At 50.7% G+C, this 20964-nt stretch overlaps 1 protein-coding gene across 1 annotated transcript; it reads left to right on the top strand.

The window, feature by feature from the left end:
* Positions 1–4861: 4861 nt before the first annotated feature.
* LOC144141679 (uncharacterized) lies at positions 4862–20574 on the top strand. Its single transcript, XM_077673206.1, has 4 exons — positions 4862–5880; positions 9385–9456; positions 11285–11374; positions 20250–20574. The coding sequence occupies exons 1-4, from the start codon at positions 4930–4932 to the stop codon at positions 20346–20348; spliced, it is 1212 nt and encodes a 403-aa protein (XP_077529332.1). The 5' UTR covers positions 4862–4929; the 3' UTR covers positions 20349–20574.
* The last annotated feature ends 390 nt before the right edge of the window (positions 20575–20964 follow it).

Genomic DNA, 20964 nt, shown 5'->3' with positions numbered 1-20964 from the left:
CTAGGGTTGTTTAGATAATAAAGTACTCCCTCCCTCCCTTTCTTTCTCTCTCCGTCTCTCTCATTCCCCATCCTTCTCTCTCTCTCTCTCTCTCTTAGTACGATGATGACATGGCTTTTTGACCAAATGTTGGCACCGGACTGAGGCTGCCCTTGATCAACGCTGTTTCATCTGCTTACCATAAAACTACAAAACTTAAAAAGCAATCAATCATCCAGCCACCCAGTCAGTCAATAAATTGTTTTAGTGGTGCCTAAACTTAACAGCTTCCATCATGGAGAGATGCAAATCGGAGACTCGGCAACTCTATTCAATCATTCAGTTCATAAAAGAATGATCACGCTCCGCACGCGCATCTTGGCGACTAACAAGGACCATACTAATTTCCGCTTTTCCGAACCCTATCGCGAATAATACACTTTAAGATCAAATTTCATTATGGTGCTCGAGAAACGGCACATTAACGTTCCTGGTTTTATCTCTCTCCCGTGCGATCAGCGGGAGTGAAATCGTGAGACATGCGCTGCACGAAAAGGCCTATCAAAGTTACGATAAAATCTCTTTCCCCTTCTTCATTTCCCTTTCATTTCCTTCCTGTAAAGGCAGGCGAGTAGTTCGCGCTTTATACCGCATTTTCAAGCATGCAATGCGTACTGCTCTGCGGGAAATCAATCAGCGTAGTCAAGCGATAGCCAAACTGAGAGAGCCTCCGGTTCGAAAAGTGTATGGGCGTGAGCGAATGGTCTTATTCTTTGAAAACAACGGCATGCACCGATGCCAAAAGCAAAAAAGAAAAAAACAGAAAAAAAAAGCGGAGCACCAGCTGCAGAGTAGCACTTGATGACTTCCATTTGACTAAAGGTCGCGCTCTAGATGACGGCGCCCCGCGAAGAAGAACGCGTGCCACCTGCATTTGGCATCGCGAAGACGGCGAATAATTGTAAGTAAAATTCTCTGACGTTCCTTAAATTAAAGCAGACACCACCGTTGCAACACACAGTCTTTGTCAAAATTTTGTGGGCCACGGCGACCGTGGCCGGAGCAGGCGCGCGGCCGAGCAGGGGCGCTGCGCTTGCCGCTGTCGGCTGGTTGCGCGGCTAAACAGAGCGAGGGGAACTTATGGTTTTGCTTTTGTAGTGCGTCCGGATCTACAACTGCTGCGCAAACTGCCTGCGCTGAACCGAAGCGCGCCTGGTCGGAGAAACCGTCCCCGCTGCACTTATCGCGCCAGCTATGCTACGAAAGGAAGCGCGAAAGTTCCCCTCACTCTCTTTAGCCGCGTAACCAGCCGACAGCAACACGCGCAGCGCCCCTGCTCGGCCGCGCGTCTGCTCCGGCCATGGTCGCCGTGGCCCACAAAATTTTGACAAAGACTGTACATTAGAGCAACAACAAAGAAAAAAATCTGACAGCGACGGGAAATAAACTTTGGGCGCGGAGACTTTAACGTATCGACGTCAGGCGCCAGCAAATTCATGTGCAAAAACTGCTGACGTCATTGTGTCCGTGATTTTTCACTGTCGACGTAACGGGTTGGCCATAAAGATAAGTGTAACCAATTATTGTCATGGTGGTCTCGTCGACGCAACGGTGTGGTCAAGACGATGAATTAACCAACCATTAACCGCGTTTACGAAGCTGCGACAGAAACGCGCAGAACCCAGTTTCTGTCGCATCGACGTCGTGTAAACTCGAAAGTCGAACTGCCCCAGCACGGTGTAGCTTGATATGTGACTGCGCATATCGGGTTAAGTGTGTGAACCCGGTCGCCGCGCAGCGAGTGGGGGCGAGGTATTCTGGGATAAGCATTTCTCGCGCAACAGATCGCGATGGGCAGTGTCCGCGATACCCTTTCGACGAGTAGCTTACTCTTATGGTGGAAGCGACGGGCACATCGGGTGGCTGGCATTCGGTGGCCGCTGCGAAAGCGCTCAGTCACCAGTCGTCCAATCGTCGGCATTGCGAAACGTATTAAAATAGAGCCATTCACGCATGAAGCTTTTTTTTTTTGCTTTTTTAAAACCACCGCCGCAGCCTCATCTAGCGGCGCAGCAGTTGCCAGTCAGGCAGACGCTGTGCGCGGAGCACCGCCACACTTCCTGCAGGCACAGCGGCCGCTTCTGCCCTTCTACCGCTTAAAAAATAGAGAGAGAGGGAGAGAGAGAGAGAGAGAGAGAGAGAGAGAGAGAGAGAGAGAGAGAGAGAGAGAGAGAGAGAGAGAGAGAGAGAGAGAGAGAGAGAGAGAGAGAGAGAGAGAGAGAGAGAGAGAGAGAGAGAGAATAAACTTTTAATAGGGAAACGGTGGTGGTTGAGCCGTCACTCGGTGGGATGGGTTCGCCTCAGTCCAGGTACCCTCGGGCATTGGCTGCAGCCCTGGCACGGGTGACCAGAAAGATCTTGCCTGCGTGACGGGAGCTGGTCAGCAGGCCTTCCCACTGCTCTGGGGAAGGGTTGGGATTGGGGGTAAGCGATGGGGTGTTTTGACATGCCCACACCGTGTGGTAGGTAGAGTTAACAGAGGGGCAGAAGTGACAGGTGAGGGTGTATTGGGTAGGGGAAATAGCATGGAGGATGGGTGCGTTGTAACAGGTGTTTGTAATCGACGCCAGATGGTTGCTTCCTCCTTGGTTAGTTGAGGGCGAGGTTGAGGCAAGGCGAGGCGAAGATTGCGATAATGGTGCAGGGTGTCTGGTAGCGTGATGGAACAGTGGGAGGTTGAGGAGGCTGGACCGTGGGTTCTGTCCTCCTCATTTCGGTCGAGGGACGAGTGGCCAGGATTCCAGACGAAGTACAGCTCGGGGAGGGGATTGATCAATGCGAGTATGCGTAAGGCGGGAAGTGAGATGCATCCACGTTGAATGTTACGGCAGTTTGCTGGGAATCTTATTATCGCGAGGTATTCGGAGTCAGTTGTGCGGCGATGGCTATGGCAATTTCTCCGTTAGTGGCGGTTGATGTGGAGATAGTTGTGAGGGAGGTGAGAAGTGTACCTTGAGTTGAGAACTGCCAGAGCTCGAGCCTGGCATGAGGTATAGAGGACGGCGTCGTTGTAGCGAGTATCGGGATGAAAGTGGAATTGGGATCGAAGATGTTTAACCCGGGAGAGTCTAATACCTTGGTTGAATTCTGGGTGCGTATTGTTAGGAATTTTGGATACAGTAATGTCGGACCGGATCGAAGATGGAATGCATTGAAGGGCTTGTGAAGCAGGTGGGGTCGGGTATCCTAGGGCCTGGAGAACGTGTCCGTCGGTATACTGGTAAAGCGGGATTCACACGACGGAGAAACCCTCTCACGGAGGCGGACGGATATGTGACGTCAACACCACGTGACCGGATTTTCCGTCTTGGTGGCGCATCCACACGTGCGGAGCTGCGCGGAGTGACTAGCAGACGACAGCGCGGAGGAAGCGAGGGCGAGGCTCGCTTCCTCCGCGCGAGCCTCGCCCTATGTGCCAAAAACTGGTTCCATTCCCTACGGAGGGCCGCCGCCGCCGAGAGAAAACACGCGGTGGCATTTTCTTTCCCGGAGCATCCGCGGGCGATCCCCAGCGAGGGGCGGAGCCTAAAACCGGTCACGTGAGCGGCTCCCGCGGGCCAAAAAGAGAGGGGTTCTCCGTCGTGTGAATCCCGCTTAAGGAGGAGTCTGGTGAGTTGGCTGTTGCGTTGAGCTTCCAGGAGTTCTTCGAGGGTGTTGTGGATTCCGAGTTGAAGGAAACGATAAGTAGCGGTTTGAGCATGGAGGCCAAGTCCAATTTTGAAAGCGTTTCGAATTAGTATGTCGACTTTCTCCCGTTCTTTGGGTTTAAGGCCGATGTATGGGGTGGAATATGTGATGCGACTGATTAAAAGTGTTTGAATTAGTCGTATTGTATCGTCTTCTTTGAGACTTTGACGTTGGTTTGTGATCCGTTTGATGAGTTGGGTGAGTTGGGTGACAGTGGCTTGAAGCTGGGGAAGAACTTGCAGTGCCAGAGCCATCTTGATGGAATTGGACTCCGAGTATACGAAGGGTGTGTACTTTAGGAATTGGTATGGAACCGATTGTTGGAGCAGGATCGGTTGTGGGAACTGGACATCGCCCACGAGTTCGGGAGCGGAGGATGAGGAGTGCTGATTTGCCGGGGGCACACGTGAGGCCTCGAGGTCGGAGATAAGCGAGAATGGTGTCGATGGCTTGTTGTAGGCTACCTTGTTGTGTGCCAGGAGATCCAGTGGTGGTCCAAAGAGTTAAATCGTCAGCGTATAGGGCATGGTGGAGACCAGGAATGGTTTGAAAGAGAGGTCGAAAAAACTTTAATATATCTAAAAACATTACCGAAGACATTACTGAGGGCATTTCCAACAGTGAAATAATTTTTGGTGAGCCCCTTTGTGTGCCATTGTCACGGGAAGTAGCAGTTTCAAAGGTCACCTCCAAAATGCCCTGTTACCTTGCAGGAGACCTAAAGTCATGTTTTTGCCCACCTTCTAGAAAGCACACTCCACCGCTGTTTCAGTGAGCGGTACCTTAATCCTCGTAAAGAGCCAGTCATCCCTTCGGTTAGTGAAAGGGTTGTTGTTGTTGTTGTTAGTGGTGGCAATGATGATGACGATGCCGATGATGGTGGTGGCGATCCATGATGGGGTACGCAAGTGCGAGCAAACTATATCGTAGATCACAGTTTGCTAAAAATTAATAACCAAACAACCATCAGGACAAGTGGCGCGACATAAAAGTATATATCACGGGTCGTTGGAGCTTTTGGCGTTGCACGTAAAACCAGATGCCGCGACAGCAAAAAAAACACTTAGAACGAAATCTGTGTTTCACTTTGTTTCGTCTACTTTCCCCTTCCCCACCCCTAGACATTTAGAGTCAAGCTAACTCAATCTACAGCGATACGTTCCTGCCCAACGCTCCACAGAAAGTAAGCTTAAAGAAGGCAAGATGGAGTGCTACATGATCCGAAGCTTCTCCCGATACGAAATTCTCTGCCGAGTCTTCGGATGCTCCTTCCTTCAAAACATGACGGAAAAGACAGTTCACAGAGCCAATGCAACTTGGAAGCGTCCCTACACCTTTTACTCCCTAGCGTGGATACTGGCGATTACTTACTTCGAAGGTAGAACCATTGCGGTAAGAGTCCAGCGCTCCGACGTCGTCCGTGAATTCACCGAGTCCCTCACAGCTCTCGTCCACGCTGCATTGACGGTGAAGGTCGTGGTAAACTTCGTCACCATGGTGGCCAGTTCCCCCAGGCTTCTGGACTTCTTCCGGAAGTGCGCGGAGTTCGAGAAGTCATCGGGATTTCGCCCACCCAGGTTGCAGGACGTCCGTCGAAGCACCTACTCGGCTGTCGTCTTGAGAAATTTGATTCTTTTCGGGGTCGCCACGTGCTACTGCTTTGTCGTAGTCGCCTTTTACGCGGGCAACCCTGCCGCCCACGGCAAGTGGACTTTTGCCTCCGGGATCATCAACCTCGCGTGCTGGGTCGGGTACTTATTATACGAATCGCTCCCCTACGTCGTCCTTGCATCCACTGGAGAAGTCCTGGTGTGGTACGTCCGGGCACAAACTGAAGCGTTCGACGAGTGTTTGAAGGTTGTCGGAGGACAGTCGGTGACGTCATTGGCTCGTCTGTCACCGTCTGCGAAGGTCGAGTCAGTGCGCCTCAACGTGATTGAGATCACAAGACTGAAGAACTGCATCAACGAGATCTGGAATCCGGCTCTTGCGGTGGCCTCGGTGTTGCTTTTGTGGACGCACTCTATGACTTTGTACAGCCTTATCTGCACGGACGCGTACGCCTTATTCGTGTACCAGTGCTGCGCCTACACGGCGTACAGTTCTTTGAGCTTTCTGCACATTGTACTCATCAGTCAAGGCTTGAGAGACGAGGTGAGTAGAACTTTTAAACGGCACTGACTACAGCATTAGAACCCTACACTCTTAAAAAAAGGTTGTTGCATTCCCTAACGGAACGCTAGCAAGTTACTTGTCCCAGTATACACTAGGTACTTAGTAACCGGAGGTAGTAAATGCGGCACTAGCCAGGGTTACTAACTGACGCAGGCCCCAATGCCTTCACTATAGTAAAGTCCTAGCGATAACACCCTTCTGAGCTACATTCGTTTACTAACTTTCCATGCATAACCTAATCATAAGAATGATCTTAATCTAGTGTAGACTTTTTCCTACACCCAGTTTATTTCCTAACCATGCAGTTGCTAGTGGAAGAGCCTACGTGCCGTATCGCCTCGGTAGTAGGGTTAATAATACCCCTGTCCCACGGGCACTTTCAATCGCGATTGAGTCGATGTGGATCGGGCGCTGCTACACGGCAGTGTCAATCGCGATCGAGCCCGATCCCTCTCGAACTCAATCCTGGTTTCTCAATTGCGATTGAGGTTTCCAAGCGCGATCGGACGAAAGTGGTAATACTCTCGTCCCCGCTGAGTAATGGCGCAGAAGGTGACAACTTCAACGAACGTCACAAATTGTATCAAGTAACTTCAGCCAATTAAGCGTGCAGTAACATTTATATTGTTCCGTAAAACTACGACAGCGCAAAGTTACCAGACGCCGGCCGAGAAGTACATTTTTTTAGCGCCATCTGGCGTACTTGAGTGCAAACGGTGCAACTTCTCGATCGGGATCGAAAGGTGTCGTGAAGCAGCGGCGAGGTGTCGAGAGCGCTCGAAAAGTCAATCGCGCTTCGCTTCAATCCGGATTGAAAGTTCCCGTGTGACAGGAGTACGCGTGAACCTTGAGGGGCCGTGCTGCGCCAGCGCGAGGAGCATTGGATTGGATTGGATTGGATTGGATTGGATTGGATTTCAATTAGATTGGATTAAATTGGGTTGTAACCCAATCCAATTGGAGTAGGGGTGTGTAGAGAATTAGGTCTGCACATTCGCCGGTCTGCGCATACCAGAGGAGTGACGTCACAGCCGCGGCAGACGCACTGGCGCCGGCGCGTGCCCAGCTGTGCGCCTCCATTGCGCAGTAGCCAAGTATGACGCTGCGTCGGAGCCGCTTGATAGCCGTTTCGCGTGGCTGCTGGAGAGCCATGCTGCGCATGCGCGAGGAGCACTGACTAGACTGGACTGGACTGGACTGGACTGGACTGGACTGGACTGAACTGGACTGGACTGGACTGGACTGGATTGAATTGGATTAGATTGGATTGCTGAACCTTAGCTCACGCTACGTATATCCTGGCATAGCCGAGCTAAGCCACTGCTATTTTTTATTAAGAGTATCATTAGAAGTAGCGGGGAGAGGAGTGGGAATAGGAGTACGAGGGAGTGCGAACTTCTCTTCCATTCCCTCTCCTCCGCTCCCGGTATTCCTTCCGCCTCCCCATTCCCGCTTTCTCTTCCGCATCCCAGCTATTTCTTCATCCATCGTCTGGGCCACGCTATTGACTCGTGGGCACGTCACCCACTAGTGAATTATCATCATCATCATCATCCATCCATCCTATCTACGCCCACTGCAGGGCGAAGGCCTCTCCCATTAATCTCCAATGTGCTAACTGCGACCAATTTATCCCAGCAAACTTCTTGATCTAATCTGACCACCTAACTTTCTGCCACCCCCTGCAACGCTTGCCTTCTCTAGGGATCCACTCTGTTACCCTTAATGACCAACGGTTTTCTTGCCTTCGCATTACATGCCTTGCCCACGTCCGTTTCTGCTTCTTAATTTCTACTAATATGTCCTTAACGCGCGTTTGTTCCCTGACCCACTCTGCTCTATTCTTGTCCCTTAATGCTACACCTATCACCTTCCGTTCCATTGCTCGCTGAGTCGCCCTAAATTTAAGTTGAACCCTCTTAGTGAGCCTCCAAGTTTCTGCCCCGTAGGTGAGTACCGGTGAAATGCAGCTGTCATACCCTTTCTTCTTCAGGGACAATGGTAGGCTGCCATTCATTATCTGAGAATGCCTACCGAATGCACTCCACCCCAATCTTATCCTTCTAATTATCTCTGCCTCGTGGTTCGGATCCGGGGTCACAACGTGGCCTAAGTAGATATATTCGCTTACCACTTCTACTGCCTCGCCACCTATCTCAAATCGCTGTGCTGTCTCGAGGTTATTGATCATTACTTTAGGGAATTATAGGTCTATCATAAGTCGGTCAAGCGTCGGTCAAGAGCTACTGGCCGGTCTAACTTGCGCCCATCGTGTCGTGTTGTGCTTCTTCTACCATCCTTCTCTTGCACCGGTTGCCTATGAAGTGCAAGGCATCCAAGCCTACGTTCAGCAACTAGACAACTAATCAAATGAGTGCTTTACTGATCGGTGACTCCCCCTTGGGTGCTTGGTGGTTCACGGGTTAGTCGCCACTGCGGGAGGGTTTTGGGGAATTAATAAGGGACAAACATGTGAGCCGACCTGCCAGGAACAATTCATGGCTGTCTCTGGTGACACCCGGTGAAAATTCACTTCCCGCAAGAAAATGATCGTCTTTAAAATTAAGTGCCGTTTTAATTTTAGCTTCTAGCTGAATCTTTATGAACTGGAACGAACCGGTTCGAACAGTTTGATTGAGCCGCTATTTTTCTCTTTCGTGGAGGAGGACTTGAACAGAACCTAAATAATTCCAGGATAGTGCATGACCAGAAATAAAGTTCGGCTCGGTACCCTGATGATGTTACTAATTTCTAAGCTCGAGAGTGAGTTTCCCGTAATTTCTTTTTGGACTAGTCATAAGTAAACTATATGTCCTGCATAACTCTGAAAATGCTTTTGTGAGACCATCCGGGTCCCGTTGTAAACCCTTACTTCGCCATGGGTTTCTTAATTGGTTTCGCTGTTAGATTCTGCAAACCTTGCTAACAACGCCAAATAATCAATCTGACACCTCCTTAATCAAAGTCACGTCAAGAGTAGCGCTTATTTCATTTCGTAAACCAGTAGCGATGAAGCCGGTTCCCCCTTAATTTAGTTTCAAGGGCAACAATTAGCAATGGCTTAGCTCGGTTATGCCAGGATATACGTAGCGCGAGCTAAGGTTCAGCCGGTTATTCTTAGGTTTCCTGGTTGTCTAGGATTAGCTTAGGATTAGCTCATGCTTACTGCTGCTAAAACGATTTCTAATCCAATCAAATGATATCCAATCAAATCCGATCCAGTCACGGCGGCGGCTCTGGCGCGCCAGCTGTGCGCCGTGTGACGTCACTGCTCTTCGCGCATGCGCAGCACGGCTCTCCAGGAGCCACGCTGAGGTTGAGCACCAACTGTGCGCCGTGTGACGTCACTGCTCTTCGCGCATACGCAGCACGGCTTTCCAGGAGCCACGCTGAGATTGGCCGAGGTTGAGCAGTTTCTGCTCAACCTCGGCCAGTGTAGCTCACGCTACAAAAAGTGTGAAAATATCTTATCTTCATCGACAGGTTGAAAGCCTACGAGATTCAGCTCGCGCTTCGGACACGCTCCACGCCACAGATCCCCACCTCCATGATGAGGTCAGTCTTTCACTATACCTTATCAAATGCATCGATTCATTAATTTGTTCAATGTCATTTGAAAATGCTTCTTCGTTAAATGGGAAAAGGACCGTGATACACCTTACTACCATCCGAGTACCTTCGTTTTAACAACGCGTGCAATGGTAACGATTCAACAGCCAACAAGGACAAGCTAAAAAGTAACAAGAGTAGAACCTAAGGAACTCGACATTCCGTTTCCTTGTGGCTACAGACCCGGTACTTCCTGCGCGCACCAAGCGCCTCCTGCTGGTTCGCTTATAACACTGCTTCTATTATTTTACTCAACGGCTAAAAGAACTCGCCTGTTGGGTCTCAGTAGCCTGCTCATTCTTTCCGTATATAATTAGGGGTGGTTTGGTGTCGTTAGGTCGGTTTAGAGGTGTGATGCGGCATATCAACGCGTTTAATTAACGTCCTGCTTCTGACCGGAAGTTTTGGGATTGTACCTAGTTGGGAGCGGAATATAGCCTCCGTGGCCGGCAGGCGTTCTGTGCAAAGCGGGCATTTTAACCACGTGTTCCTGGGTTCATTCGAGAGCGGGGAAGAATCTGAAATAGGATAACTCATGTGGCGGAAGGGTATATCACGCGAACACGTTTTAACGCACTCGCGTGCGAGCAAATACTTTGAGAGCGAACATAGAGGCTCATTTGGTGAACCGCAGAGGCGCAAAAGCCGAAGAGCATACAACATGTCACGGCTGATAGAGGACAGAGTCATTACGAATGGCATAGTTTCGGTTTAGCTGCTCTAGGTGTGGGGCCGTTTTTGCGACAGCTAGACGAACGAACAAAAATAAAACGTATCCCCCGTGAAAATGAAAAGAGCATTTATAGCAACAAATCATAATTTCCGGCTTCATTTCTGACTAAATTTATAGATTCTAGCTGGAATCGACAGCTTCTAACTAAAAAAATTCTTAGTCTATCTAGAGACGATTATTTCCAACTTGCGGGTTTTTTTTTTCTTCTAGCTGGGCTGAAAAATGCTAGCTGAAAGTAAATCTCAATCCAGCTGTAAATAAACTGGAAACTGAATTTCTAGTTAGAAATTGTGCTATTTCTTGCTAGAATATTTCTAGCTAGAGGAAATTTCCAGTTCAATATTCCAGCTAGTAAAAAACATACATTTTCACCTGGGATTGTACTTGGTACACTGGGAAATAATTAAAATTATTAGAAGGAAATCAATAATCTCTTCGCATTCTCTTCGACGGCTAAAAACCCCCCATCCGCATTCGCACGTGAGTGCTACTGAGTAATGGAAGTGTTTAGGCTCGTTGGTTCATACATCGTACAAAACCAGCGCTCAAGACGGGACACAAAGAAAGAGGCTACACACACATTGCGCTGACTACCAACAAAGCGCTTATTTGCCCCTCGGCAATATAAACGAAAGGTTACACCACGATAAGAGGGAAAGAATACAGACATAAAGCATTACAAAAAACATTCAAAAGCAAAAACAAGAAACAAGCATATTATACCAGTTCGACCATTTCACTCGTAAAAGATAAAGGTTAGTCTTCAATAAACGCTATCTGCTTTGGAGACACGGCAACAGAAGGGATGCTTACACAATCAGTACCACTCTTATAAATCTGGTATACAGATGAAAAAAGATGCTTGTTTCTTGTTTATACTTTTAATGTTTTTTTTGTAATGTTTTATGTACCTGTGTTTTTTTCCCCTTATCCTGGTGTAACCTTTCATTTAAATTGCCGAGGCAAATAAGCTGCTGAGTACGTACCACAACAAGACCGCACTCCGCTCTGCCACAACTGTCGACCCTCTTGCACTCGCAGGTCAGTTTCCTGCACGACGCCATCGACCCTGAAGGAATGTGCCTCAGCGGTGGCGGTTTCTTCCTCCTCAAGAAGTCCGTCATCGTCTCAGTAGGTACCACACTATGATGCGCTCCATTTCAGTAACTATGCAGCGATCACAAGGCTATCGCTGGAACCAGCAAATCAGGGCAGTTGGAGCTTTCCATATCAGCCTTTGAGTACACGTCACCATCATCTGCCCACGTAACAGATAAATCGGAAGTAAAAAAAATTCCAACAAAATCCAATCCAAAGAAATTTAATGAATTTAAAAGCAGCATTAAATGAAACCGAAGATATCCATTACCAAAGACGTAGATGGAGACAGCGTGGCCAAATTGAACCAACAGCGATTTAGTAAAGTAAGCTTAGTGTTTGATTTTTTAAGTGCGAATGCACTTCTTAAGCGAGCCTGAAGCGTCCGCCGCCGTCCGCATAGCAACAGCTGCGGGTGCGCGCGCTCCTCGTCTTCCTTGGCAACGGGAGGAGATGGGCGCGCGCTGCCTGGCCGCTGACATGGCACATACCCACGTGGGGGATTGGCCAGGAATCTCCTCGTCTTCCTTGGCAACGGGGGGAGATGGGCGCGCGCTGCCTGGCCGCTGACATGGCACATACCCACGTGGGGGATTGGCCAGGAATCGGGCGTGAGAAGGGCTAATGCACCCGCTTAAAGGAGTACTGACACGAAATTTCAAGGCTGAGATCCGCTCTAGCAATCAAGTACAACGACAACACAAATAGGTGTCTGTGAATAAATGCATCTTTCTTTCTTTGTAGTTGTGTGTGTGTGTGATCTCTCTTTCGCGAACATTACCGAACCGCGCAAATTCAACTCGTGCATTCGCACTTTCACATTCTTCCCCTCGGGGAAATGCGGGGAATTTTAAGTGCGAATGCACTTCTTAAGCGAGCCTGAAGCGTCCGCCGCCGTCCGCATAGCAACAGCTGCGGGTGCGCGCGCTCCTCGTCTTCCTTGGCAACGGGGGGAGATGGGCGCGCGCTGCCTGGCCCCTGACATGGCACATACCCACGTGGGGGATTGGCCAGGGATCTCCTCGTCTTCCTTGGCAACGGGGGGAGATGGGCGCGCGCTGCCTGGCCGCTGACATGGCACATACCCACGTGGGGGATTGGCCAGGAATCTCCTCGTCTTCCTTGGCAACGGGGGGAGATGGGCGCGCGCTGCCTGGCCGCTGACATGGCACATACCCACGTGGGGGATTGGCCAGGAATCTCCTCGTCTTCCTTGGCAACGGGGGGAGATGGGCGCGCGCTGCCTGGCCGCTGACATGGCACATACCCACGTGGGGGATTGGCCAGGAATCGGGCGTGAGAAGGGCTAATGCGCCCGCTTAAAGGAGTACTGACACGAAATTTCAAGGCTGAGATCCGCTCTAGCAATCAAGTACAACGACAACACAAATAGGTGTCTGTGAATAAATGCATCTTTCTTTCTTTGTAGTTGTGTATGTGTGTGTGATCTCTCTTTCGCGAACATTACCGAACCGCGCAAATTCAACTCGTGCATTCGCACTTTCACATTCTTCCCCTCGGGGAAATGCGGGGAATTTTAAGTGCGAATGCACTTCTTAAAGGGACACTGAAGTGATATGTAAACATTGCGGGATTACTAGCGCAAATTGTAGTCCGGAGTCCCCAGGCCATGTTTCGACCACTCTAGGCGCGTTTACGCGATTTTATTTAGTAGAAAAACTAATTCGAAAACGCTGTCCTCCTCTCTTTACGCTCGCCCATTTTCTGTGGCGTTTTCGTGTGACGTCAGGAGGGGATGAGCTGGCAATTGTCTGCGCCACGGCTGCGCTACTGCACGGCTCCCCGGCCGACAGAGTCAGTCGGCCCAGCGTTTCGTCCGCCGGCCGCCGGCGGGTCGTCGCAATCAAGGAGGTTAAAAAAAATTGCTTGGGCGCAATTCGTTCGCTTAGTTGAAACGAAGCCAGGACACTTGTGAATGGAAGAATGTGCCTTTCTTTACTTGGTTTGTTTGTACACTGTATCTAGCTCCAAGTCAAGGTCGCTTCACACAAGCGCTGCACATGCGACGCTTCGCTGACTGGTACGCCAGTAGGAAAATATAAGGCCTCTTGAAGGCGGGAGAAGAGTCAGCGAAGTCAATATAGGTACTAAGCAAATAAAATCAACTGATATTTTTACCGTACAGCGTAAAACTAGGGCGCGGGAAGCACTTTTTTGCGCTGGGCGAACAAGCACAGCGGTCAGCAGCACTACGCATCTGCGAACGCTTTTCCGTCTACGAAATGCAATTGCTAGACGTGAGCTACTGTGGAAACTCGGGCGACGCTTACTGCACGATCGCAGTACAACAAATAGTCACCTAAGCGGCTTGAAATGCCAAAACTAAATAAAAGTGTAAACCGGTTGTACAATATATACCCTATATTAGCAAGGCATTCACATCCCGCTGCGTGGCCTAGCGGTCTGGGGCGCTGGGAATTTCCCGCAAATGTTTTGCGAGTCACGAGTTCGAATCCCCGCGGGTACGTGCTTTTTTTTTTTGTAAGTTAACTTTTTTGTTTTCCGCCGATGTTTTCTATATTGAGTTCACCTTTTTTTGGGCCGCAACGTTCATGGCTACACGAACTAGTTCACAAAACGCGCGCAGGCTGGCACTGGCGCGCTAGCGAGTTCTCGTTGGCGTGGTGTTGCCATAAGCACCGACTGCTTGCAGGCAGTGGGCACAGGCCAGAATGAACAGACCCTTGGCCTGGTGCGAACACGCTTTTTACGATACAGGCATGAGGGAGGCAAGCTCCAAATATGGGGGAAAAGCGCATGACATTTGGGCGTCTGCGGGTACGCGGAGGGCGTTCATGCACTGCGTAGGTCTCGGCTAGTGAATGCTACGACTACAAGCCGTCCTGGGAGGCTTATCTTGTGCATTTTACAGCCGACAACATGGCAGAAGCGCGGTACGATGATTACTGAGATATTGAGAATGCCCATCCAACAAAGCCATTGGTTATGTTTTACAGAACCGAAACAGAAACCGAAACTTGTGTGATTGCTAACCTTGGGCATCGTCCAATCACGGCGCCCCTCCTCCCAACGTCACAGCCTTAGTTGGTGCGGCCGCCGCAAACCGCGCATGGTAGTTTTTCTTCTTTCGCGCTTTGTAAAATAATTACCGATTTGTCAACCGGATAAACGATGAAAAGTGTGCTAATTTGAGCCAGTCTACGCAGTGCAAGCAAAAACGGGAGCTTGACAAATTCACTTCAGTGTCCCTTTAAGCGAGCCTGAAGCGTCCGCCGCCGTCCGCATAGCAACAGCTGCGGGTGCGAGCGCTCCTCGTCTCCCTTGGCAACGGGAGGAGATGGGCGCGTGCTGCCTGGCCGCTGACATGGCACATACCCACGTGGGGGATTGGCCAGGAATCTCCTCGTCTTCCTTGGCAACGGGGGGAGATGGGCGCGTGCTGCCTGGCCGCTGACATGGCACATACCCACGTGGGGGATTGGCCAGGAATCTCCTCGTCTTCCTTGGCAACGGGGGGAGATGGGCGCGCGATGCCTGGCCCCTGACATGGCACATACCCACGCGGGGGATTGGCCAGGAATCTCCTCGTCTTCCTTGGCAACGGGGGGAGATCAATTGATCTCACGAGGGTGAGATCAATTCAGTCTTGGATTGATCTCACCCTCGTTTCCGGAACTATCTGGGATGGCAACCCCTTGTGGGAAGTTCGAGACACACCAACTCTATCTGATCATAAATATGTGGTATTTGGTCCCAGAATGGTGCAATTACCGCAGAAAAAACGCTTAAGCAAGGCCGCATTACAACATCTGGTTGAAGAATTAGCAAGTGATGACTGGATTGAAGGTTTCACTCATCAAGATATTGCTACACCAAGCGCCCTCAACTCGTCATTGGACAGATTTTACTCTAAGCTGGACTGTCTCAAAAGAAAGTTTGAGCGGCTTCCGAAGCAGCACAAGGGAAACATGTGGTGGAGTGACGCCATTGCGAGAGAGAGATCAGCCGTGCGAGTGTTGCGCCGCCGGTACCAGCAGTGCCGCGACCCCTTTTTACGAGCGGATTACAAATTCATTTACTATCGGCGACTTGCTGCGTACAGGGAAAATATTCAGCTTGCAAAAGACAAGGCTGTGCGACAGGCATGCTCGAGAGCGTCCGGCAAGAACCTTTTTGGACCACCTTTTAATGTGGCGTTTAACCAGCTTAGAGCGCCCTCTGTTTTGCCTTCACTACATGTGACGGACGACACTTCGACAACATCCACAATACAGTCGGCGGATCTGCTTATGCGGACTCACTTTCCTGTTGATGAAACGTGATGACACCCTGGCCCACATGGCAATTAGAACCATAGTGGCTTCAACTCCATACCCCGCGGAAGAACAAGATGATGCATTCACGCTAGAAGAACTGCAATTGGCCTCTCGAAATTTAAATGCTAATGCAGCGCCAGGTCTCGACGGTGTCACAACTCCCATGGTTCGTCTTTTCGTTCATCATATTCCTAATTTTTTACTGTGTCTTTTCAACTGTTGTCTCGCGAACGGTCACTTTCCCCCCCACTGGAAACAAGCACGTGTCACCTTTCTGTTAAAACCAGGACGCTCACCCACTGCACCTTCTTCGTACCGGACAATATGCATGACATCTATGATTGGCAAGCTTTTGGAAAGAATGTTAAATGGCCGCTTATATTATTTCCTACAACGATCTCGCTTACTTCATCCGCAGCAATATGGTTTCACTACCGGTCAAAGCACGACGTCTGCCTTATTTGCTTTACGCAATCGACTGCAGCAGCATAAAGACAGTGGGGGACTTTCACTCGTAATCTCACTAGACTTTACAGGCGCATTTGATAGCATCTGGCATCCCCGATTATTATATTTTTTCCGATCTCATCATTGCCCCCGCAACATCTACCAGCTCCTGGAATCGTTTCTAACGGGTCGCACCGTCTCCTTTGACACATTTTCAGGAAGCACTACCCATGCCACTTCAAAAGGCTCTCCTCAGGGCTCTCCTATCAGCCCACTTTTGTGGAACGCATATGTGTATGATATGCTTTGCCTGCCCATGCCTCAAGATGCATACATCCAAGCGTATGCGGATGACACCGTGATCATTATTCATGGTCGTACGCGTCGACAATTGGAGGCGACTGCTGACGTAGCCCTCTCTAGGATAACTGCTTGGGCCGGAGCCGCAAAATTAAAGTTGAACCCCGCTAAATGCTCCTGCCTTCTTGTCTCCAAAGGTGACCGCGGGGCTATTAGGAAACCAACCATCAAGCTCAACGGCGCAGTTATCAAGCAGGTGACGGAAATGAAACTCCTCGGAGTGATTTTCGACAGTCACCTCACATTCGTGGCGCACACAAACCACTTGAAATTCACAGTTGAAAAGATGGCAGTTTCGCTCACAAGATTTGCCCGCATGCATACCATAGTCAGTCGATCTCATCTCCGTCAGTTACATCACCTTGTGGTCCTTCCAGCAGTCTCATACGCAGCGCCTGCATGGTGGCACATCAACCAACACCATCTGCTGAAAGCCCGCGTACACTCGCTGCTAAGATCTTCATTATTCGCCGTCACCGGGGCGTATACTACCCCACGGACCGCCGCCCTAGAAGTCCTTGCCGATGCGCTTCCGCTTCACATCCACCTAGACATCACAGTGCGCATGTTTCTATTGTTTCATCACCAGCAACCAGTGACCTTCAACACGGCATCGTTCGATCCTTCTGATGTGGACCTGCCCATCAAGGTCGACACACACCCTGCGCGACGACTTCGTGTCCGTTACGACCGTCTCACCAGAACGGAAGCAAACCGCAGGCTGTACTTCTCCACTCTGCACGCCTTCACAGACGGATCACACACGTCGACTGCATCAGGAGCAGCCTTTGTTATTTTGAATGGGGCAGACCATGTGTATGCGGTGAGGAGGTTCCGTCTGGCGTGTCCAACCACCTCCTTTGATGCCGAGGTGATTGCCATGCAACAACTCGTACGGTTTCTCTTGGACGACAGACCTTCCTGCCCCGTCAGTATCTACTCAGACAGTCTTTCGCTTTTATTGGCTCTCAATAATTCATTTAATCAGTCCGCTACCATTCATCGCCTAAAAGAGAATATTTCCCTGCTCTCAAATTTACTGCCTGTATCTATATACCACGTGCCAGCTCACTCTGGTGTGTGGGGGAATGAGCTTGCGGATACTGTCGCCCGCAGTGCTGCCACAAGAGGAGAGGAGGTTCGTGGAAGGTGGTCGAGAACCAGAGTGCGTTCTTTGCTGAAGAAGGTCGGTCGCTTGGTATGGCAGGAGACGTGGAGTACTAACAACTGCGACACTGAATTATATCGATGGACTCCCAGTGTATTGGACCTTTTTCCCGCCTTCCAAGAAGCTAGCTCACCTGATAACTGGACACGGTCGATTTCCTCATTACTTTCACCGTCTACAACTCACGCCAAACTGTCAGTGCTTCTGCGGTGCGCCTGCCACTTCGGTTGGGCACTATTTAACAGAATGCCCGAAAACGGCCAGCTATATTCAGAGACTTCGTCGGCTGTCGAATTCACCGTTACAGCCACCACAGCTTCGTCACCTTTTGGACAGTTCAACAGCCGTGAAGATTCTCATGGACCTCACCGATTTTATTTCCCGATCTATGCCCGAGGTGTGACGCTTACGTGTGTTCAGTGATTTTTTTTTTTTCTCAGTGTTTCTTTTATACCTTCACCCCCGCTTGCCGCCTTTTTAGTAGAACTAACACCTAGATACGTGCCATCCATGGACTGCACCTCCGCGATATTGTGTGCCCAAGGTCCTTGTGCTACAGCGTGTCACCTGGTGTCTGTGAGAGTTGATAATGCCGCCTCAGCTCTGACTCGGGCTTTCTTTGAGGGTGCTGTACACACTTGAGAGTGGAACTGCTACGTTGTGCGATCTTTTGTGCCGAACTGACTTGAGAACGTTCTTCCCTATGCTTTGTTTGATGTTCCTTCGCGCTTAGTTAGTCTTTTAAACTTTGCTTGGTTGTCCTGCTGTTACGTACGTCGGGGTATTTTTTTTTTAATCATCAAATTGGTTTTTCTTAAAAATGTTTGTTTGGCTTTTCGCCCTATTTGTTTATTTTATACTGGCTTTAAACCTGCCATAGCCTAGCTGGAGCAGGTCTTGTTCCCCACATTTTTTTTCTTTTTTTTTCTGACGGGGAAGGGAGGGAACATGGAATTGGAATTGGGCGCGCGCTGCCTGGCCGCTGACATGGCACATACCCACGTGGGGGATTGGCCAGGAATCTCCTCGTCTTCCTTGGCAACGGGGGGAGATGGGCGCGCGCTGCCTGGCCCCTGACATGGCACATACCCACGTGGGGGATTGGCCAGGAATTGGGCGTGAGAAGGGCTAATGCGCCCGCTTAAAGGAGTACTGACACGAAATTTCAAGGCTGAGATCCGCTCTAGCAATCAAGTACAACGACAACACAAATAGGTGTCTGTGAATAACTGCATCTTTCTTTCTTTGTAGTTGTGTGTGTGTGTGTGTGATCTCTCTTTCGCGAACATTACCGAACCGCGCAAATTCAACTCGTGCATTCGCATTTTCACATTCTTCCCCTCGGGGAAATGCGGGGAATTTTAAGTGCGAATGCACTTCTTAAGCGAGCCTGAAGCGCCCGCCGCCGTCCGCATAGCAACAGCTGCGGGTGCGCGCGCTCCTCGTCTTCCTTGGCAACGGGAGGAGATGGGCGCGCGCTGCCTGGCCGCTGACATGGCACATACCCACGTGGGGGATTGGCCAGGAATCTCCTCCTCTTCCTTGGCAACGGGGGGAGATGGGCGCGCGCTGCCTGGCCGCTGACATGGCACATACCCACGTGGGATATTGGCCAGGAATCTCCTCGTCTTCCTTGGCAACGGGGGGAGATGGGCGCGCGCTGCCTGGCCCCTGACATGGCACATACCCACGTGGGGGATTGGCCAGGAATCTCCTCGTCTTCCTTGGCAACGGGGGGAGATGGGCGCGCGCTGCCTGGCCGCTGACATGGCACATACCCACGTGGGGGATTGGCCAGGAATCTCCTCGTCTTCCTTGGCAACGGGGGGAGATGGGCGCGCGCTGCCTGGCCCCCGACATGGCACATACCCACGTGGGGGATTGGCCAGGAATCTCCTCGTCTTCCTTGGCAACGGGGGGAGATGGGCGCGCGCTGCCTGGCCCCCGACATGGCACGTACCCACGTGGGGGATTGGCCAGGGATCTCCTCGTCTTCCTTGGCAACGGGGGGAGATGGGCGCGCGCTGCCTGGCCGCTGACATGGCACATACCCACGTGGGGGATTGGCCAGGAATCTCCTCGTCTTCCTTGGCAACGGGGGGAGATGGGCGCGCGCTGCCTGGCCGCTGACATGGCACATACCCACGTGGGGGATTGGCCAGGAATCTCCTCGTCTTCCTTGGCAACGGGGGGAGATGGGCGCGCGCTGCCTGGCCGCTGACATGGCACATACCCACGTGGGGGATTGGCCAGGAATCGGGCGTGAGAAGGGCTAATGCGCCCGCTTAAAGGAGTACTGACACGAAATTTCAAGGCTGAGATCCGCTCTAGCAATCAAGTACAATGACAACACAAATAGGTGTCTGTGAATAAATGCATCTTTCTTTCTTTGTAGTTGTGTGTGTGTGTGTGATCTCTCTTTCGCGAACATTACCGAACCGCGCAAATTCAACTCGTGCATTCGCACTTTCACATTCTTCCCCTCGGGGAAATGCGGGGAATTTTTTGTGAGATAAACACCACACATGTTGGTACGTAGAAGAATACAGCCTAACCTAATTCCAGTTCACGTGAAACAGGTTGGTGTTCAGTAAAGTGTCACTTAGTTCCCCCTACCTTTTCTTTTCCATTCCAGATGGTCGGAACACTTATAACGTACGCCGTGATCTTGGTTCAGACCAGCGACAACCTCTCCCAGCGCCGACATGCCAACGGGACAATTTTGGTTCCCTAGAAAGGAATAAAAAACACGTTACCTGGGATCCGTGGGGGCGGAATCCCGAACGCAGCAGCATCGTCAGAAACAAAACGGAGAGGAGCGTCGGTCGAAGGGTGAGGAGGAGGGCGGCACGCGCGGCCATGGCGTCATCTCTCACACTGCGCCCTCACTCTTGTTTTGCGTGTTGCCTCCAAAAAGTGCCCTCCCCATCCTCTGACGCACAATTCAAACCACCGTCTGTCTCCCCGTCTCCGCGTGTGGGCGTAGCTTCGTCGGAAAGGCGTCGGGCTCTCGCTCCACTTCTCTTCGGGCCAAGGTTCGATCCCTGGCAGTACCAGTCGTTTGTTTGTGTAGCCTGGGTGTAGCCAGTAGTATCCTGGGACGCTTCTTTGTGTCGCCAGTAGTAGCCTTGGAGTTTTCTGCTGACGCGGACACGAAATTTCCTCGGTTGGTTAGAGGTATACTGCATCGCAGTAAAAACGTTTGCCTATAGTTGGATTACAGGTGAGTTACCGAAGACTAGTTCTTTCAAATTAAACGAAGTTGTATTTAATGTCCGGCTCGTGGCAGAAGCACTCATAAATGGAAGTTCAATAAAATTTCTACGACGGAACAACGCGTCGGCAACCCA

Source organism: Haemaphysalis longicornis, unplaced genomic scaffold, assembly GCF_048455015.1.
Source record: "Haemaphysalis longicornis isolate Haplotype H1 unplaced genomic scaffold, Haemaphysalis longicornis Haplotype H1 scaffold_6, whole genome shotgun sequence".
Taxonomy (NCBI): domain Eukaryota; kingdom Metazoa; phylum Arthropoda; class Arachnida; order Ixodida; family Ixodidae; genus Haemaphysalis; species Haemaphysalis longicornis.
Note: the sequence above shows the minus strand (reverse complement) of the source record. Positions and strands in the feature narration are given on the sequence as shown.